The sequence below is a fragment of the Caretta caretta genome, chromosome 3, assembly GCF_965140235.1.
Source record: "Caretta caretta isolate rCarCar2 chromosome 3, rCarCar1.hap1, whole genome shotgun sequence".
NCBI lineage: Eukaryota > Metazoa > Chordata > Testudines > Cheloniidae > Caretta > Caretta caretta.
This window is the reverse complement of record NC_134208.1, coordinates 63,394,370-63,415,331: the sequence shown is the minus strand read 5'-3', so window position 1 is coordinate 63,415,331 and position 20,962 is coordinate 63,394,370. Positions and strand designations below refer to the sequence as shown.

Here is a 20,962-nt window from a genome sequence, read left to right as displayed (position 1 = left end):
GCATAACTCTACTATCTAAGAAGCACACTTGAAAATGCGAAATGATCTCACCTTCTGCCAATGACCCAATTCACCTGAACATTCTCAACCTCACTTCATGCCCAAAGCTTGCAGTTTTAACTACTGTGCCTGTGGTGGTGCTGGGGAGAATTGGGTGCCCACAATTAGAAAACATTGAGATGATTCAATCCTTGTCTGGATTTAACAGTCTACCTGGATTTGTGCTGGAAATGGACCAACCTGATGATCACTTTAGATAAGCTATTACCAGCAGGACAGTGCGGTGGGAGGGGGTATTGTTTCATGGTCTCTGTGTGTATATAATGTCTACTGCAGTTTCCACGGTATGCATCCGATGAAGTGAGCTGTAGCTCACGAAAGCTCATGCTCAAATAAATTGGTTAGTCTCTAAGGTGCCACAAGTACTCCTTTTCTTTCTACTAAAACAGAAATTTCAATACAAATCAACACGTTTAGAACAACCAGATAATCTCATGTAGGGTCTAATCCAAAGACCAGTGAAGTAAACTGGGAGTTGTTCCATTGGCTTGAATGGTTTTTGGATTAAGCCCATATTACTCAAAATTCTGGAACAGAGAAAATCCACCCAATCTAATCTCTAGTGCTTGAAAGCATCCATGGCTAGGATAATGTAGAAGGAAAACATGTGCTTCCTGAAGTCATGGTGCCTGGGAAAATAAACAGTATTTTTAAATGGTTTTGTGATTTATAAAGTAGCAGCAAATATTTAATATAAAATACATACACTAAAAATTCAGCTTCTGAATACCTTCTACCACACAACAGTCTTCTGCTAATTTATTGATATATTAGAATTTCTACTGAATAACTGAACAGTAACTTCATTTCTTCAAAGGGTCAGATTATATTAAAATAAAAGCATCATACTAATAGTGTAAAGAAACCATCTTAAGACCTAACCACAAAACCAGTAAATAAGAAGTAAAACAAAAATATATTCTTTTCTGGGGGGGGGGGGGGGGAATTATGATTTGAAGACAATTTCCTAGGTCATAGAACAACAATAAGCATTATAAAAATAATCAGCTTTGAGACTAAATATACACAAACTCTGATACAAGGTTTAGAAGATATATATCACTCCAAGCTTTCATTAGATTTGGCAAATCATTCAAATACTAATGTGTAGAAAAGCTGCAATTTCAGTTATTTAAATATTGCTCACAAAGATTAAACTGTACAATTAAACTTACAAACAACTAAGGGATGGCCTTCAAATCTGGGTAATATGCTTTCTATACAAACACATTTATGTTTGTAAGTATTTGCTGTGACAAGCAACTCACAGGATAAAATAGAGTTACAGCTTAATTAGACCAGTGAAAGTATTTCTCTTGCCATCATTATCAATATTTATAACATTTTATCTTACCTTTTTGCTATTCTCAGGCTGAATAATGAGTAATCTTTGATCAGAAACCAACATCCTGATTATTATTATTATTTGTATTACTATAACACCTATGAATAGACCTGATCAACACCAATTTTAGAATCAAGGGACAGTTTTCTTCACTGCATACAAACAAGAGATGAAGTATTTATCTCATGAGAAACCTAATTCCTAAGATTAGTAAAACTTTACATAAAAACGCAGCAGTGACGCAAATTCTTTGCTTTTATTCTGACAGAGAGTCAACAGCACTTTCTACAAACTGAACGCCTGATTTGCCATGGTCAGAAGAGGGATTTGCCATGAGCAGGGCAGACAGTGAGTGCACATTTAGCCTCCCACAGTATAGCTTTCAGTTATGGCTGGGATTCCACAAGAGCCCTGCTGATGTAGGCTGTCCGGGAATGCACCGACAACCCCTTCCAGGTAAACTTTCCACCACAAGTGCCTTAGGGCCCAGACGACAACATATTTCAGAACTAAATCTGGCCCTGAAACCTGAAAAAAATTAAAGCAACGAGATTAGGCAGCAACTTTTTCTGAATTATTATTTAGCATAATTTCACACTCCGAGTTCCTCACAGGACAGTAGTCAGCAAGTGCAAAGTCAAATCAAACCAGTTGTTTAAGTTGGTTTAAGAGAGGCCTCCAGTGGCCGCTGTGAAGTACAACTTTGTGAAACTAGAGAATTGTTGATGCTGTATTTTTAAATCACTGATATTGTACAAAAGTTCCCAACTAGAAACAACATCTCAAAAGGTAGATTAACTAGTCAGCCATTGCAAAGAAAAATTCCTGACATGTTGCTGCTTGTCTCCAAAGCACTAACAGTTTTAATCCACTTTTTCCCAGCCCTCACCAAAAGCTTTAGTTATGTTAAGTAATTCCTAGAGTTTGAGATTTCTTATTTAACAAATCTTACTTAAATGACTTCATTTTAAATAGTGAAATTGAAAATTTAAGTCCTAATGCTACTTTTAATGATTAAGTAGCAATAATTATTAACACAAAGTCCATACCTGTACATTCTGAATTTAAATGGTGTGTCAGAAGGGTATCTGTAGCCCATACAGACAAAAAATAAAATGTCTCATTCTCACTGTAACTTATGTGACTTCTATGACCTTGAATAACTACTAAAGCCCCAAACATTATTTTTTGTGAGAGAAAACAGTTACCTACCTCTCTTAATTGTTGTTCTTTGAGGTGTGTTGTTCATGTCCATTCCAATAGGTGCGTGCATGTGCTACAAGCATGATCTCAGAAGGTTTTTCCCCTAGCAGTACCTGTCAGGTCAGCTGTGGAGCCCCCTGGAGTGGCGCCTTCATGGCGGTGTATATAGGTCCCTGTCAACCCGCTGTCTGCTCAGCTCCTTCTTGCCAGAATTCTCCAACAGAGGGGAGACGGGTGGGATTTGGAATGGACATGAGCAACACATCTCAAAGAACAACAGTTTACAAGAGGTAGATAACCATTTTTTCTTCGAGTGATTGCTCACGTGCATTCCAATAGGTGACTCCCAAGCAGTTTCCCCAGATGAGGGGTCGGAGTTCATCTGGTTGCTGAATGCAGGGCTGCCCAGCCCAAGATTGCATCTGCCCTCGCCTGTTGGGTGATGGCGTAGTGCGACATTAGGGTGTGGATGGAAGACCGCGTTGCTGCCTTGCATATGTCCTGGATAGGGACCTCTGAAAGGAATGTGGCAGACGAAACATGTGCTCTTGTGGAGTGTGCCGTCAACAGCGGGGCTGGAATCTTAGCTAGCTCTTAGCATGTTCTGATGCAGGACACGATCCACAACGAAATGCACTGGGACAAGATGGGAAGCCCCTTCATTCCCTCTGCGATTGCAATAAAGAGCTGTGGTGACTTACAAAACAGCTTTGTGCGCTCAATGTAGAAGGCTAGGGTATGCCTGACGTCCAGGGAATGGAGCATTCACTCTCTGTTACTGGCATGTGGCTTAGGGAAGAACACAGGTAAAAATATGTCCTGGTTCACATAAAACTGGGAGAATCCCTTTGGTAAAAACACAGGGTGAGGGCGTAGCTGCACCATGTCTTTATAAAAGACCATACAGGGGAGCTCCAAAGTCAGCGCTCTGAGCTCGGAAACCCTTCTGGCTGAGGTTGTGGCCACCAGAAATGCCACCTTCCAGGAAAGGTAGGACACAGGACAGGTCACTGTGGGCTCGAAAGGGGGCCTCATGAGCGGGATGGACTGCCGCACTTGGGGATAAAGCCTGTCCAAGCCCTTGAGAAACCGTCCCACCATGGATTCCCAGAGACTGACCTACCCGATGCCCCAGCAGGTGGAAGGCTGAACTGGCAGCCAGGTACACTTTGATATTGCCAACCCCTGCTGCTTCAGGTACAGTATGTAGGCCAAAACAAGGGGAAGTGACGCTTGCTGCGGAGGGCTGCCCAACTGCAAAGACAAGATGGAAAACCGCTTCCACTTTGCCAGGTACATGGCACGAGTGGAGAGTTTCTTACTGCCCCACAGAACTTCCCTAACTGAATCCAAACACTGGAGCTCTAGTGAGTTCAACCATGGAGTTTCCACGCCGTGAGGAGGAGCGACTCCAGGTTGGGGTGCTGAAGATGGCCATGGTCTTGTGTGATGAGGGTCAGGCACATGGGAAGGGTTACTGGTCTGTCCACTGATAGGTTCAACAGCATGGTGAACCTGTGCTGGCGGGGCCACACTAGTGCTATGAGGATCAAGGAAGCCCTGTCCCAGCGTGCCTTGAGGAGGACTTTGTGTATGAGAGGGAAGGGCAGGAACGCGTACAGCAGGTGACACGTTGCACTGTTACACCAACGTTGGGCTTGTACACACTGGAGCTTACTTTGGTATAACTTATAACTTATGTCACTCGGGGGTGTGAATAAGCCACCCCCTGGTGTGGACAGTGCTATGTCGGCGGGAGAAGCTCTCCCACCAGCATAGGTGCCACCGCTTGGGGAGGTAGAGTAATTATTTTGACGGGAGAGCTCTCTCCCATTGGCATAGAGCATCTGCAGTAGCAGAACTACAGTGATGCAGCTACATCGGTACAGCTGTGCCGCTGTTGCAATTCTAGTGTAAACTAGCCCTTAATATGGGTCTCTCCACAGTAGCCAGGTAGAGGGCTACAAAGCCTAGAAGGAGGACATATGAGACCCTGTTTTAAGGGGAAAAAGAAGACTAATTCTTCAGGGGCATAAGGGACATGCTATAGGTCTCTAATAGTTTCCAGGTGTTTTCATTTATGTTGCTCTTGTTTTGAACTCGTTTGAAAATAAAACCAACCCTGAGGAAAGGGATTTGGACAGAATGGGACCTTTATTCTACTTTTTATGGCTAATGAGTTTGCCCATTGACTTACACACACTTACAAATGAAAAGTCATTTTATATTATGCAGGAAGGTCAGATCCAATGAGGTGTTAAGTACCCTTAACTCCCTTTGCCCTCAATGAGCCTTTAACTACTTTGTCAGCGAAGTCAACAGGAGTAGCCTACACATATGGCAAAACTTGGCCGTAAGTTTTCTAACCAATTTTTTAAGTCCAAAGTAAATTACCCTTTAAACACACAGGACCAGATTCTGGACTGCATCTGAGCTGCACTTGGTGCCGGAGGGGATGCAGGGCAAAAGTGCTTTACATTTGATTCAGGAACTGGCTGGCCAAAATATTAGAATATGGTAGTCCCCAGCATTAGAGCATGGTATATCAGAGCATACCTAGTAAATAAATAAATAAAAATACTTAACTCTTCTAGAGCTCAGTAGATCTTATTGTAAACAGTAAGGTATCATCCCTGTTTTAGAAACAGGGAAACTGAGGCACAGAGGTGAAGTGACTTGCCTAATGTTCACTCAGCAGGCCAGTGGCAGAGCCGGGAATAGAACTCAGTGCATGAATCCCAGTCCTATGCTCTATCCACTACTCCACACTGCCATCACATACAGATTTTGGATGAACTATGTTAGTTAGGGGTGTGCTTTTTTACTGAAATAGTTATACTGGTACAGCCCCTAATATGGATGCAGCTTAGCTGATAAACGGTATCTTATACCAATACAGCTTATTCTCCTTCACCTTTATAGCAGCATAATTGCATCCACACAATGGGGCCGGACGGAGCATCACTTTAACAACTGGTATAGTTAAAACAGTACACCTTGTCTATGTAAACAAAGGCTTATACTGTTTACGAAACAGCCCTACAGCAGGCAGGAAATCCTTTCTCCTGGGCCATGTCCCATATTTCAAGGCTGGGATCAGGAGGATCAAGCACTGTTATGGAAACCCTATGCTACCAGAAGGTTCATTTTGCACAAAGGGAAATCTCCACTTATCTGTTTTCCTGCTCGCCGGACGAGGCACTGGCGGACACCACCACCACCCTACCGGCAATGGATACCAGGGGGCACCAGGACCTTCTTAGGAGGGTGGCTCTAAACCTAAACCTCCAGGCGGAGGAGGTCACAGGGGAGTTGACCTGATAGTGGACATCCTTGCCCTGGAGGGTCCATCTAAGGTGGCCTTGCCCCTGATAAGAACTATCCAGAACACCACTAAGGTGCTCTAGCAGACCCGGCCTCAATACCACCCATTGCTAAAGGGGTGGAGAGGAAGTACTTTGTGCCGCAGAAAGGGTTTACTGCTGCTACGCACAGGCAGGCCAGCACAAAGACACTGCAGCATTGTTAATATGGACCACACTTCTCTGAGTTCAGAGTAACAGCCATGTTAGTCTGCACTCACGAAAAGAAAAGGAGTACTTGTGGCACCTTAGAGACTAACCAATTTATTTGAGCATAAGCTTTCGTGAGCTACAGCTCACCTCATCGGATGAAGTGAGCTGTAGCTCACGGAAGCTTATGCTCAAATAAATTGGTTAGTCTCTAAGGTGCCACAAGTACTCCTTTTCTTTTTACTTCTCTGAGTGTTCAGCTTTAGAGGGCAGTAAAGGTGTGAGATATATAGTTGGAGATAGGTTTACTATATTTGGATACTTGACTGCTATTCTTATGTTAGTAATTATCATACACTGTTTTTCCACCTTGTTTTAATATTTCAAGATCATTTGCTTTGTCACATTTTTTAAAACAGCTTTTATCTTTAAAGAGATTGAAGAATTAATATCAATATTGAATCTCAAGTATATATATCCTCTAAACAGAATTATTATTCTATCAGGTTAATTAATCTATGAGGGGGTCTCAGTCAGACATTTGAGGACACTGTTAATGTCAGTTATGCATCATAAATGAGTGAAATGTATGAGCAAGTCTTTACTCCTACCAATAAGTCCTTATAAACATCTAGAACTGGAAAGATGGACAATTTGCCTAGTGCAGATTGACCAGATTAAAATCTATTACTATTTTGAACCCATTTTATCAACATTAATTTATATCCCTCTATATTTTGAATGCCACATCTTAAAATAATAGGGAATAGAACAGAGCCTTAAATTAAAGGTATACAAAAATGTCAGCATTCAAGCAGCCTTTGAAACGTAAACACTATATTAGCTTACTGCCCTACTTGGTTTAAAATAGCCCAAATCTTTTGACATTCAGGGAATGCAGCAAGACCTACCTAGTTACCCAGGCTGATGTATAGCTAATATTTGTAAGTTAACTGGGGTATTGTAGATTTAATTTTATTCCATGGTTTAGAGAGAGGAGAAGCTACTCTCTGTAATGTTTATCTGACTGTATTTATGGAAATGAAGTAGGTTCTATGTAGCAGCCACAACGCTGCTCCAAAGAACTGGGGGAAGTATGCCTCTCTCTTTTCCTCTTCCTCAAGCATCTACCCAGACCAGTTACTTAAGGATCTACGTATCCTGAAGGATGACCCAACACTCTCACAAATCTTGGGAGACAGGTCAGTCCTTGCCTACAGACAGCCCCCCAACCTGAAGCAAATACTCACCAGCAACCACATACCACACAACAGAACCACTAACCCAGGAACCTATCCTTGCAACAAAGCCCATTGCCAACTGTGTCCACATATCTATTCAGCGGACACCACCACAGGGCCTAATCACATCAGCCACACTATCAGAGGCTCGTTCACCTGCACATCCACCAATGTGATATATGCCAGCATGTGCCAGCAATGCCCCTCTGCCATGTACATTGGTCAAACTGGACAGTCTCTATGTAAAAGAATAAATGGACACAAATCAGATGTCAAGAATTATAACATTCATAAACCAGTCGGAGAACACTTCAATCTCTCTGGTCATGCAATTACAGACATGAAAGTTGCGATATTACAATAGAAAAACTTCAAAACCAGACTCCAGTGAGAGGCTGTTGAATTGGAATTCACTTGCAAATTGGATACAATTAACTTAGGCTTGAATAGAGACTGGGAGTGGCTAAGTCATTATGCAAGGTAACCTATTTCCCCTTGTTTTTTCCTACTCCCCCCCCCCCCAACGTTCTTGTTAAACCCTGGATTTGTGCTGGAAATGGCCCACCTTGATTATCATACACATTGTAAGGAGAGTGATCACTTTAGATAAGCTATTACCAGCAGGAGAGTGCGATGGGGGGAGAGAAAACCTTTTGTAGTGGTAAACACTCATTTTTTCATGCTTTGTGTGTATAAAAAGATCTTCTGTACTTTCCACAGTATGCATCCGATGAAGTGAGCTGTAGCTCACGAAAGCTCATGCTCAAATAAATTGGTTAGTCTCTAAGGTGCCACAAGTCCTCCTTTTCTTTTTACTTAAGCTGTGCACATAGCCTCTATTTAGTGCATCTCATACCCAAAGCATTTTACAAACGTTTATCAAGACAATATTTAGACTAATTTAGTTTCCAATTTTTCTTCAAAGTCCTGGCTGACACTGTTAATTTAATTATAACACACAATATTGGCAGAGCTTTTAAAATGTTTGGCTATCTCCCATCAAGCTCTTGCTCTGACCAGCTTAGAGCTAATAAGTAGCAATTTACGTTGGTTTTCTTTCTATAAACATATTTTTTTAAATACTAGACAACATCACATTATTTAACCTGAATAATGCACAGGGATATCCAGCCCTAGCCTTTCACAACCATAAAACATATATATTAAAATACTAATGAGAGATTACTGACATTTGTCTTCTAATACAACTGCAAATAAAATTTTCATTATTTCACTGCAGCTTACCAGAATTAATATTGCCTGAACTCTTAACGAATTCCATAGTGTAAATTCTCCCTTAGATATTTAGTCATATCAAATAAAACAATACTAAAATTATTTTTTAACTTTTAATATTACATATTAAAATAGGGCACCTGGTTCTTTTTAGCTGAACAAAATATACAGGATATTTGCAGGTATTCAAAACAGAATTCACAAATTTAATTTAAAAAATAGAAGAAAACAGTTTCCACAAGAATGGTCACATTTGGATCCTTAGGAAAATGGGAACAATTCTAGGCACTACTGGGTATAGAGCCTGCTACCACAAGCATTCACACTGACTTACAAATAATAAATAACAATATGCATATTTGCATGACCCTAGCACTTAACAGCCTGTTGTGTTAATTTAGATTAAATAAATGGACCCAAAGAGTCAAAGGTGTTAACATAACTCTGTAACTGCCCCACATCAAAGAGTGTTAACAAGGTTTGGAGTTTGGCATAGAGAGACCTCAGATTGCTTAGTACCATGGCAAACACACCATTAAACATCCTTTTAAACCTTTTATTAAAGATACAGAAAAGAAGGAAAACCAATTAATGCATTTGAAATGTAAAGCATGAAGTTAGGCTGTCATTTTAATATCTGTTCTTTCCTTTATCTAGAAAGGGTCGGGGGGGGGGAACCTTAGATGTTATTAAAGATGCCATAACTGTCCTTTGTGGGGATAGAGAAGATATTAGTTCACATGGGCTGGAACTGCTACTGGTGTTCAAGCTGCTAGTTGGTGTTCAAGCTGGTGGAGGCAGAGGTGGATTAAGGTTTACTGGGTCCTAGGCGCAAAGAATATTTGGGCCCCCTACACTCTGGAAATCCGTGAAGATTACTCTCATTGTCCCAAAAATCTAAAAATGTAACAAGAAATTGTACTTTTCCTTGTAGGAAAAGATTTTAGAGTGGAGATGAGAAGTACACTCTATGTAATATATTTGCCAGAAGGGGCACAGTGTTTTACTCAAGTTTCACTATATTTAATTTCCAATCATATTAAAGCTTTAGCCTTTCTCAAAACACCATAAACACATTTGAAATTTTCTAACTTCAACTGAACGTTTTGAATTCTCACCCCCTCTGAAGTTTTAACTTCAGCGTTCAGTGCCTCATATTTAATTCTAGCTTCCCTCAGAATATACAGAAGTACCAATCTCTTTGCCAGCTACTTTCTGGCAAGTGGCCAGGTGCCACGAGTGCGGGAGTGAGGTTACAGATATTGAGAACCTTCTTTAAGTGCCTCTTCCACCCCATCCAAGCAGAATCTGTTTTCAAAAACACCTCCAATATGTTTGTTTATCCATGACCCTTCTGCTGGCAACTCTATGAAGGTGAAAAGGAAGCAGCACAACAAAGAAAAGTCACAAGTACTGTAGAGCAAGGGACACTTGAAGAACAAAGCTAAGCTACTGCTGCACTTCACACATGGTATTTCAACTTCCAGTCAAGCTGTTCAGTACCTTATTTTTTTAAAGTCCCATCTGAAAGACTCTTATACCGTAAGCTATTATATTTACAAAAATAGCTACCTTAGAAGACGAAAGGCGCATACAACCATGCCAGAATTTGAACCTGTGGTTCCAGGGAATCTGAATTTCAAATCAAATGCCAGACCAGTAAACGTTCACCTCTAATGATGTGAAAAAACAAAAAATGCTAAAGTGCTGCTCTCTTTTAAAAAATAAAAAATAAAATAAAATAAAAAATCAAAACCACTTTTTTCGAGAAAACAGGCTTAACAAATCAGCCAGGTCATAAATGTCTTTACCCACCTATAAATAGATAAAACGGTCACCATGGAGCGGCAAAGAAAAAAAATCACACACAAAAAAATAATTTCCCACTAAATTCCATGGGCCTATGGATGCCAGAAGAGGATAGAGAGAGCCAGACACATGCGGAGAAAAGTGATTTTCAAGCACTCTGTTTACCTGCCTTAAACCTATATTGTTAAAACCCTGGAATGCTGTAAAGAAATTATAAAAATCCTTCAAAAGAACATGCTGGTAGACCACTATTGGTTAGTGGTCTAAACGGTTATCCTCCCTCTAGTGATAATGAGGCACATAGTGTTCTGCAAATGTTTCCTTTGTATTTACTGTGCATATAATAATTTACAAACAAATATAAATCTTCAATTATATATACATATGTATATGTATATAGTGCTGTCCCCATTACCCTCAGTATTAAATTATTGTAGATACTCATGGGTACATCAACCAAAATAATGTTTTATGTATTAAGTAGCATTATATTTCTACCTTGCAAACAGCCTCTGTATCCCAAGGTAAAATGGTCTTCAGATCAATTACTTCGCAGGACACACCTAGCTTTTCCTGAGCCATGGTTGCCACCTCTCGAATAACATGCACCTGAAAAAGCAAGATGATGCAATTGCTGAACTATCTGAAAAATTAAAGGGATACTTAAAAATAGCTATTGCCAACAGGAGAGTGGGTCTGTGGGGGGGGGGAGGGGGGGAGAGGAGAAAACCTGGATTTGTGCTGGAAATGGCCCAACTTGATTATTATACACATTGTAAGGAGAGTGATCACTTTAGATAAGCTATTACCAGCAGGAGAGTGGGGTGGGGGGAGAGAAAACCTTTTGTAGTGGTAAACACCCATTTTTTCATGCTTTGTGTGTATAAAAAGATCTTCTATACTTTCCACAGTATGCATCCGATGAAGTGAGCTGTAGCTCACGAAAGCTTATGCTCAAATAAATTGGTTAGTCTCTAAGGTGCCACAAGTACTCCTTTTCTTTTTGCGAATACAGACTAACAGGGCTGTTACTCTGAAACCATTCATTATTTAGTCACGCAGTCCATTTAGCAGTATATTCTTAAGAGCTTCTTAATATACATATGAAACAGCCTGCACTTCCTGACATCCTTTTTACAAAGAGTGTTTCATTGATTTGTACGATCACCCAGACAAACAATGGGTCAACTCTATAATGGTAAAACATAACATTGAATGCAAATATTATAAATCAACTTCTAGCTTTTCGTCTACAAACCCTTTAATGTGTGTACAGCCTTTCACAAAACAAGCATTATAGTAGCTAGCAAATATTCTGACTCTAGAAGTAACCATCATAGTAGCTGACTGGGAATTCATTTTTCGCGTCCTATAAATTATTACCCACATAAAGTGTTTGTTTGTGGGGTAGAAAAATAGAGAAAACTTGTTTTCAAATTTAAATTTCTACAAATTCAAACCAGAAGGTTCCTAAAAACTCTGATTTGTGCAATGCACTTCCTCTACTAAATAGTCAGCTAGCACATTAAAAGGATAAATGAAAGTCAGATGTTGACTGTCACCTTTCTAGATCAAATTTGATTTTTCCTACATCTTTAAGGACTAAGATGGCATTAAAAATGACCCAGCAAGTTTGGTTATTCTCTTATCAGCTCTACGTATCCTAACAATCATGAAAAAAAACTGCATGCTATGTAACATGAGACCACACACAATCTAGACTGAATGTAGAAACAGCAATCATATTCAAATTAACGTAGATGGAGTGGAGGATGATATTAAAGAAAAATGTTTGACCAGTGAGGAAGATCTAGAGATTAGTTTCAAGATGGACTAACTGGCCAAAACTCCATTGAATCAATGTAGAATACAGAAAAAATGAGTCCATGTGTAGAGCTCCAAATACATGCATAAGAAAATGGACTACATATTTCTATATACTTCTCAAAGAAGTTACTGAGGTTGCTTGAGACCTGGCAGATTTGGCTGTGACTCCTTCCAGCAGGTTTACATTCGCTAATTCATAGCATAGTCTAATGCAGCCTGTAATCCAATTAGAAAGTCTGAGTTGAAATCTGTTGATCTTTCATCCGTTCTGCATAAACTATAAACAATCTAGGCCCTAAATGATCCAGTTTGGTCTAGGTAGCATGGCAGCACTATGTGCATGCAAAGTGTGTAGCTTAGCTTCCCTTTTACCAGAGTATGACTTGGAGAGGAAAACAGTGAGGTGAATCACTAATTTGAGATGGAAAATCAGAAATTATTTTTAATAGAAATTTGGGCAGAAACTGTCCTATAAGGCAATCCTGCCATAAGGGCCTGAATATCGCCCACCTTTCTAGCAAATATTACTACCACCAAAAACCTTGTTCTGACGAACCGGTGAAAAACAGCACATAGCTACAGGCTGAAAAATTGGTTCCATCAATCCAATTAGTACAATGCTTTGATCCAAAAGTAGTCTGATTAGGGGATAAACCCTGATAACGCTCTTCAGGAATTTAGCTAATGTGGAATAAGCGAAAACTAAGTACCTTTGAATCAGAGGGCGATTAGCTAATATGGCTGTTAAATGGAGAGTGAAGAAGAGATTAATTAGGACTGAGAATGAAAACCAGCTCAGCCAGGCTGATACCAGCATTATCATTTTAGCCAAGATCTATCTGAGTTTTCTGATTACTCTTGGGATTAGAGGAACTGGAGAATAAACTGAGGACCAGTGAATCAGAAGTGCATATGCTACAGAACCTTGGTCTTTACATCCTCTGGAGCAGAACTCGCAACATTTTCTTTTGTTCATTGTTGCAAACAGATCTATGGAGGACTGACCCCAATCAGCAAATATTTCTTGGATGGTGGCATCCTTTACTGGCCATTAGTGATCATTTGCCTCAGCAGGCACTTTTACCATCAGCCAGCACATTTTGTAGACCTGGTCGGCGGAAAGCTGCTAGATTTATGTTTTATACAACAGTTTCATGATGCAGTTCTTGACAAAGAGGAGTGAATCTTGCTTCTTGTCAGTTTCTGAAAAACAGTGATTTACTGTTATCCATCAAGACCGAAACAGATGATCCTTCGAGCACTGGAAGGAATGCTACGCAAACATGACAAAATTGCTTGCAACTCCAGAATGTTTACGTGCAATTAAGACCAGATGCACTTGATGAGAAAAGAGACCTTCAATCTGTAAGTAGTCCAGGTGAGTCCTCCATCCCAGATTGGGAGGTATCTGTTTCTAGATCTTGGATGGTAACAGTGGAGAGAAGGGCACCCCCTTGCAAAATATCTCAGGATCCTTCCACCAATTTAAAGATGAAAGTGCAGGTTTCTTCTTTGGTTATGTCTGATGTGATGATATACTGACTTCAAAACCATTGCACGCAGTGAAGGTGAAATCTGGCATGCTGAATTACAGAGATGCAGAAAGCCATGTGTGTGTGTGAGAGAGAGAGAGAGAGAGAGAGAGAGACAGAGAAATCATCACTTGCCCTTGTATAGTACCTACCATAGAAGCTGCGACCACATCCATGGATTAAGCATTGCAGCAGGCCTTGGGAAGTAGGTGAACATTATTATCATTAGAGAGGAAGACTGGTCCAGTGGATAGGACACTAGCCAGGGATCCAGGTTCACTTCCCTGCTCGGCCACAGACTTCCTGTCTGACCTTGGGCTATGCGTGTCCTGTCTGACCTGTTTCCTGTCACTAACGGTCTAAAGCAGGACTGCGTAACTGGTCCACCCTCGTATAATCTCTTCTACCTAGTCCTGAGCAGCAATGTTCCATGATGCTCCAAGAGGCCCGAATGCTGGTGTCAAGATACGTTTCCAATCCTCTGGAAAATGATTTAAACTGCGCAGGCTGCTCTCTTCCACGAAGGTCTTTGAAGCCAGTGCTCATGAGCTGCCCTATGCCGATACCTGCACGCTACAGGCACATACTCTAGACGAGATACAATTGATTAGGGACAGATTTGCAGGGTCTGCAGAAACGTACGGGCTGACAATCTGGAAAAGACAGAGGTCGTGTATCAACCAGCTCCCAGGACACCCGAAACGAAACCGAACGTCGCAATCAGCAACACCCAGCGCAATGCTGGTGCAGACTTCTGCTGCCTTTGTGGTATATTGTCAAAGGAACTCACCCTAGACAAGGGGCTGACAAGTCGTATCAACGAAACCAGTTCATCATCCGGCCACCTAGCAGGCAGACCCTGGCAGCGAGGTGGTGTTAAGCTTCAAACCAAGCTAAAAACCTGTAAACTGGTTGTATGGGTGTGAGACCTGGACCTGCTACAGGCATCCTGCTAAGCTTCTGGTTACGTTCCATTTGAGGGATCCGGGTGCCATACCCTGCATCAGATGGCAGGAAAAAGTTACCACTAACGAGGCAGCATTGGGGTGATCTCCCTGCCACCAATTGCACTGATATCTCAGACATAGGTGAGAGGTTTTTCGCAGGAGTGGGTGGGTGAGATTCCGTGGCCTGCGTTGTGCAGGAGGTCGGACTAGATGATCATAATGGTCCCTTCTGACCTTAGTATCTATGAATCTATGTGGCCTAGAAACCTGAGGCAAGTTCTCACTGATGTTTGAGAATGTGCCTTCAGTTGATTGACTAAATCTAATATGTTGCTGAATCTTTCCTAAGGCAGGTAACCCTTGTTGTTGAGTCCAAAACTGCTCCTATGAAGTTTTATTCTTTTAACAGGGACAAGAATCCATTTTTCCTCACTGATTTGGAATCCTAGTAATGCACAGAGCTGGAGAGTCTGCTGATATCCCTCAGCTGAGCCAGTCATCAAGGTACAGATAACTAACTCTTCCCTTTCTCAGTGTAGCCTATACAGATGATGCTGGCTTGTGCTTATACAGAAATGTGTTCAAATGTAAGCAGGCCTGTCAAGGTTCCTTCCCCACTCTGAACTCTAGGGTACAGATGTGGGGACCTGCATGAAAGACCCCCTAAGCTTATTCTTACCAGATTAGGTTAAAAACTTCCCCAAGGTACAAACTTTGCCTTGTCCTTGAACCCTATGCTGCCACCACCAAGCGTGTTAAACAAAGAACAGGAAAAGAGCCCACTTGGAAACGTCTTCCCCCAAAATATCCCCCCAAGCCCTACACCCCCTTTCCTGGAGAAGGCTTGATAAAAATCCTCACCAATTTGCACAGGTGAACACAGACCCAAACCTTTGGATCTTAAGAACAATGAAAAAGCAATCAGGTTCTTAAAAGAAGAATTTTAATTAAAGAAAAAGTAAAAGAATCACCTCTGTAAAATCAGGGTGGTAAATACCTTAAAGGGTAATCAGATTAAAAACATAGAGAATCCCTCTAGGCAAAACCTTAAGTTACAAAAAGACACAAAAACAGGAATATACATTCCATTCAGCACAGCGTATTTTACCAGCCATTAAACAAAAGGAAATCTAATGCATTTCTAGCTAGATTACTTCCTAATTTAACAGAGTTTCTGAGACTACATTCCTGATCTGTTCCCGGCAAAAGCATCACACAGACAGACAGACCCTTTGTTCCCCCCCCCCCCTCCAGCTTTGAAAGTATCTTGTCTCCTCATTGGTCATTTTGGTTAGGTGCCAGCAAGGTTATCTTAGCTTCTTAACCCTTCATAGGTGAAAGGGTTTTGCCTCTGGCCGGGAGGGATTTCATAGCACACTATACAGAAAGGTGGTTACCCTTCCCTTTATTTTTATGACAAGGCCCAAAACTCTCTTTCCTAAAAACAGGCTTGACAATAGTCAAGTGAGGCCCAGTAAAATATAAGTAAAGTGAAGTGAAAAACTCAGCAGCAAGTTAGAAATAAGTTAGGCCATAACCCTAGGTTGTGTTGTAAACATGTTATGGTCCTAACTGGTTTTACAAGTGTTTTAGATAAAATGTTAACATTTTGGAAAACACTACCTTTATTGGTAGTTACTGGTATGGTATTTACGCAGATATTAATTAAGATGATTCTTAATGTTAAGTAGCCAATGGAAAGCAAAAAATATTTTATGAGAGCAGAAATGTAGATATGGTGAAAGGTAGATTTAATGATAATAAAGGGCATTATTAAAATTGATTATAAAAAAGGGTAGCATGCTAATTTTACCTTTGGAGAAAGGCTATAATCCTTTCTCCTCATTTAGGGCCTGAATACCCGTAAATGCATCATTTCACCTGATAATGTGAATATCAATGCATTACCAGCACCTTTTTCTTTGGTATCAGAAAATACTGGGAGTAAAACCTCCTCCCTCTGAATTCTGTTGGAATTTCTACTGTACTGAGAGCCAGAAGTGACTCAACTTCCAGCCTGTGTAGCATGCTCTTGTGAGAGGGGGCTAGGAAAAGGAATGAGGAATGATGTGCAGAATAGGAAGTGTGTGGAATTGAATGGAGTATTCTAGTTCTATTATCTCCATAACCCAACAATCTGTCATTACAGTACTCCAAACCCCACAAAAATGAAAATGGTGATTGCCAAAAAGTTGGTTGGGGTTGGGGGATTACAAAACAATCCACTAGAAGTTGCACACAGTTCCCAATTGACAAGTCAAATTTGCTGCCTCAAAGACAAAGCTGGATGTGCAGAGGATGCTGATCCTTTTGCCTTTGATGCTTTCTTGAAGGCTCAGAATGTCTGTGTTCAGCGTAGTAAGACTGCCTATTAAAAGATTGGGGCCTAGTTGGTTTCCTGTTTAAAGCAGGAGTATACAACTCCAAACATCTCAAGGTGACACAGGTGTCCTTTAAAGGATGTAAGAGTGCATCAGTCTTGAAAATGAATAAATTACATCCCTCAAAAGGAAAGCCCTCTATAGCAACCTCTACTTCCTTAGGAATGCCAGAAGCTTCGAGCCAGGACAATCTTCTCATGGTAATCAGGTTGCCATAGAGACCTGGCCACAATATCTGACGCATCAAGAACTGTGGGAGTACTATTAGCTGCCTTCTAAAATTAAAGACTTATTCTTCCCTGTGGTTCTGCAGGATTTTATCAGCAAATTTGGAGATGTAGTCATAGTCCAAATGGTCATATTTCTCCAACACCACCTGGAATACTACGATTCTCATCTGCAGGCTTGCATATGAGCAATTTTTAGGGCTCCTTGTCACATAGGGCTGATCTGGGAGGACCTTGATGCTTTGTTCTTTTGTGGACCAATAACATCATGAGGGATACTGGAGCCAGACTGTAAATAAATTTGCTGAAACCCTGTAGATGGTACATAGTGTCAATATCTACATGGTTGCAAGTTGGACTTGGAGCAATAGATGCTGCTGTCTGCCAGAGAAATTTTGCAAGGTCCAGGAGATCTTTATTAATGGGCACTGCTAAAATTACCTGACATGGTGGTATGCAAGATGTCCGTGAGCTTGTGAGACATCTCCTGCACACCTTCTACCATGATCTCTAGCATGCCTGACCTCCTTGCCGATTGACAGCCCCATGGAGCCCAGCAGGGCCAAGGGTACTGATAAGCATAAGGAGAAGGGGGCCATGGTGGAGTATACCTAGGTAGGGATCCTGTGAAGTATAGAACTAGAGTAAAGGTAATGACCCTAAATTCCCACAGGACTATGGGTCTATGGATAAAGATCCCAGGGAATGAGAGGGAAATGGCTCTACTGTTTTCAGAAGCTGAGAAAAAGGAGTATTCCTCCTTGAGTGGTGCAGCTGATGTGGCAGGGGTGTGAGGCAAACCCTCAATCTAACCTCTGGACAGTACCACAGGTGTACTTGGTACCAAGGTATGTGAAGCAGTCTGTATTGAAGGGGGTACCTTAGTGACCAAAAGCAATGGCAAGACCAGTACCAACGAGACAGATGTGTCTCTGGGTGCTGTACAAGTCCTTGGTACTGAAAATTCTGGTTGAAAGGCTTTAGTATCAGGGTAGTTGGTACAATGCGCTTCAGTGCCACGTGGCAATTTTTTTACACTCAGACTTGGTGACTGAAGCCTGAGTGATTTGCAGAAGGACCCAATCTGGGCCTTGCAGCACCCTTCCCCAAGGCTAAATGTGGAGATTTTGGCTGACTTTGCAAAAGTCTTACATTCAATTTGACAGCATTTCTGTGTCTGTCTGCCTGTAACACCATAACTTTTTCATGCCACGTTCAATTAGTTCCAAAATTTCAGGAATTTTCTAGGTATCAATGGCCAGAACCCTATTATTTTTTGGGAAAAACAAAAAATGGAAGGGAATGGGCGACATGTGAGCCCGTCATCTGGTTTAGTAGAGCAACAGCGTCAAGCACAGCTGCAACTGCCTACAGATCAAATAACTGGTTGACTGCACCTATTAACACCTTCCAGCATAAAGATATCCCTGCTCATCCTCCCAGAGTTTAACATGTTTACATCCTGAATGAACTTATCTCCCAGACAAAAAAATAAGAGGAAATGGGGACATGCACATAGTCCTGCACGCAGGGAGAATGGGGGGGCACTGGTAAGGGTGAGGGGGATGCAGAGTCCCTAGCATGAGAGGGAAGGGGGATAAGAGGTGCACACAGAGCCTCTGGCAGGGTGAGAATAGAGGATGCTGCTATAGGGAGGGGGGCTGGGTGCACACAGAACACAAGGTAGGAGGGAAATTTGGGAAAAGGGAATGAAGGCCAGTGGACAAGGTAGGAATGGGAGGCATACAGAGCCACTGGTGTGAAGAGATGGGGGGGAGTGTTTTGTAGGAAATCCTTGATATACAGGGAACGGGAAGGTGGAAGACAGGGAACGGGAAGGTGGAAGACAGGGAACTTATGGGGTGGGGTGGGGTGGAAGAACACAAGAAGCCCCTGGTGTATTTAGTAACCTTGGTCTACAGAAGCTACAAAGTGAGAGACTTGCTAGTATGCTTTTCTGAGCTGAAGACCCATGAAAGATCTAGACCTAGATTTCCTTTTACAGTGAGAATACTCTTTCTCCCTATGCTGGGGTGTGTACCCCACACAGGCTCTGAATGGGCTAATGTGGGCCTGAGAGGCCAATTAACATACCAGGCTGCATCTGGAGGAGGAACAAGGATTAAGTGATCATAGAGCGCAGCTGAGCAGAAGCAGGCTGTTTAGTAGAAAGAGAGCACATTTGTAGCAGAAAGGGACCGCAGGGGGAGCATCTGCAATCACTGTCTGGGAACAGAGAGGAGTGAGGAGGAAACCCAAGGGAAGAGAAAGCCCTGGGATCCTAGCCAGGGTCGGAGAAAGCTGGGAAGAAAAGCTATGCTGCAGGTGAAGGGAACACCCCTTAGCACCGGGCCCTGAGAGAAGGGCAGGACTGGGTGAGGGCTGGGAGTTAAGCCTTGAAAAAAAGAGGGGAAGGCTAGGAAATATTTGGCTATGGAAGAAGGCTCAGACTAAAAGGGAAAGGAATAATAAAGGGGCTTGCAGGAAGGGGTTGTACCCTGAGACTATCCATGAAGGAGAGGGCAGCCTGGGAGAAGACTACTCCTAAAGCAGGTCTCAGAAGAGAGGCTCCAGAAAAGAAGTCCTGAGGATCGGTGGTTCAGGAGGAACCAGCCCTGGGAGGCAGCCCTGTGCGACAGAGTGAGGATGAACTCTGCAGATCCCAGAAGTGGGGAAAAGAAGTTCAGAGGATTGATTCTGGGAAGGACAGAGTTTTTTTGAGTTGGGACATCATTACCCCGAAGGGGACAGAACATTATGTAACTTGACCAGAGGGCCAAGCCATGGAAGACCACAAGAGAGGCTGACAGCCAGCAGGAGGTGCTGAATACAAGGACCCCTTGCAGCCTAACATCCTGTCACAGTGGGGTGCTATGGGTGGTGAGTACACTACCTTCTACCCCCCTAGCTGTGAGAGCTATTACCAGCTGAGGAGGAATATCATTTAGTGATGCTGTCATAACCATAAGGGTAGCCTAAATTCCTCCTTACCTGTAAGGGGTTAAGAAGCTCAAGTAACCTGGTTGGCACCTGACCAAAGGAACCAATGGGGACAAAAGATACTTTCAAATCTGGGGGGGGTGGGGGCTGAGAGAAGAAGAGGTTTTGTTTTGGGTTCTTCGTTTGTGGGGCCATTCGCTCTTGGGACTAAATGGGACTGGACATCAATCCATGTTCTCCAAATCTTTCTGAACAAGTCTCTCATATTTCAAACTTGTAAATAACAGCCAGGCAAGGCGTATTAGTTTACCTTTGTTTTCTCAACTTGTGAATTTTCCCTTTGCTAGAAGGAGGTTTATCCCTGTTTTTTTGTAACTTTGAAACTAAAACTAGAGAGGGTTCCTCTGTGCTCTTTAAATTTTCTGCTACTCTGTAAGGTTAACTACCAGCCTAAGTTTACAGAGGTGATTCTTTTACCTTTTTCTCTTTAAATAAATCCTTCTTTTTAAGAACCTAACTGATTTCTCTATTGTCCTAAGACCCAGGGACTTGGGTCTATGATCACTTTATAACCAATTGGTTAGAACAGTATTCTCAAGCTTTCCCCAGGAAAGGGGGTGTAGGCTTGGGGAAATATTTTGGGGGAATAGGACTCGAAGTGGTCCTTTCCCTGATTATTTGTTAAATCACTTAGTGGTGGCA

At 41.9% G+C, this 20,962-nt stretch overlaps 1 protein-coding gene across 2 annotated transcripts in view; it reads right to left on the bottom strand.

Annotated features, from left to right (window-relative positions):
* The window catches only part of BCKDHB (branched chain keto acid dehydrogenase E1 subunit beta), a 300,416-nt gene that overhangs the window by 182,366 nt on the left and 97,088 nt on the right, over window positions 1-20,962 (bottom strand). For both annotated transcript variants that reach the window (XM_048845156.1, XM_048845159.1), the window contains one exon: window positions 10,905-11,015. In XM_048845156.1, the coding sequence (XP_048701113.1) occupies window positions 10,905-11,015 (111 nt within the window). The remainder of the gene's footprint in view (window positions 1-10,904; window positions 11,016-20,962) is intronic.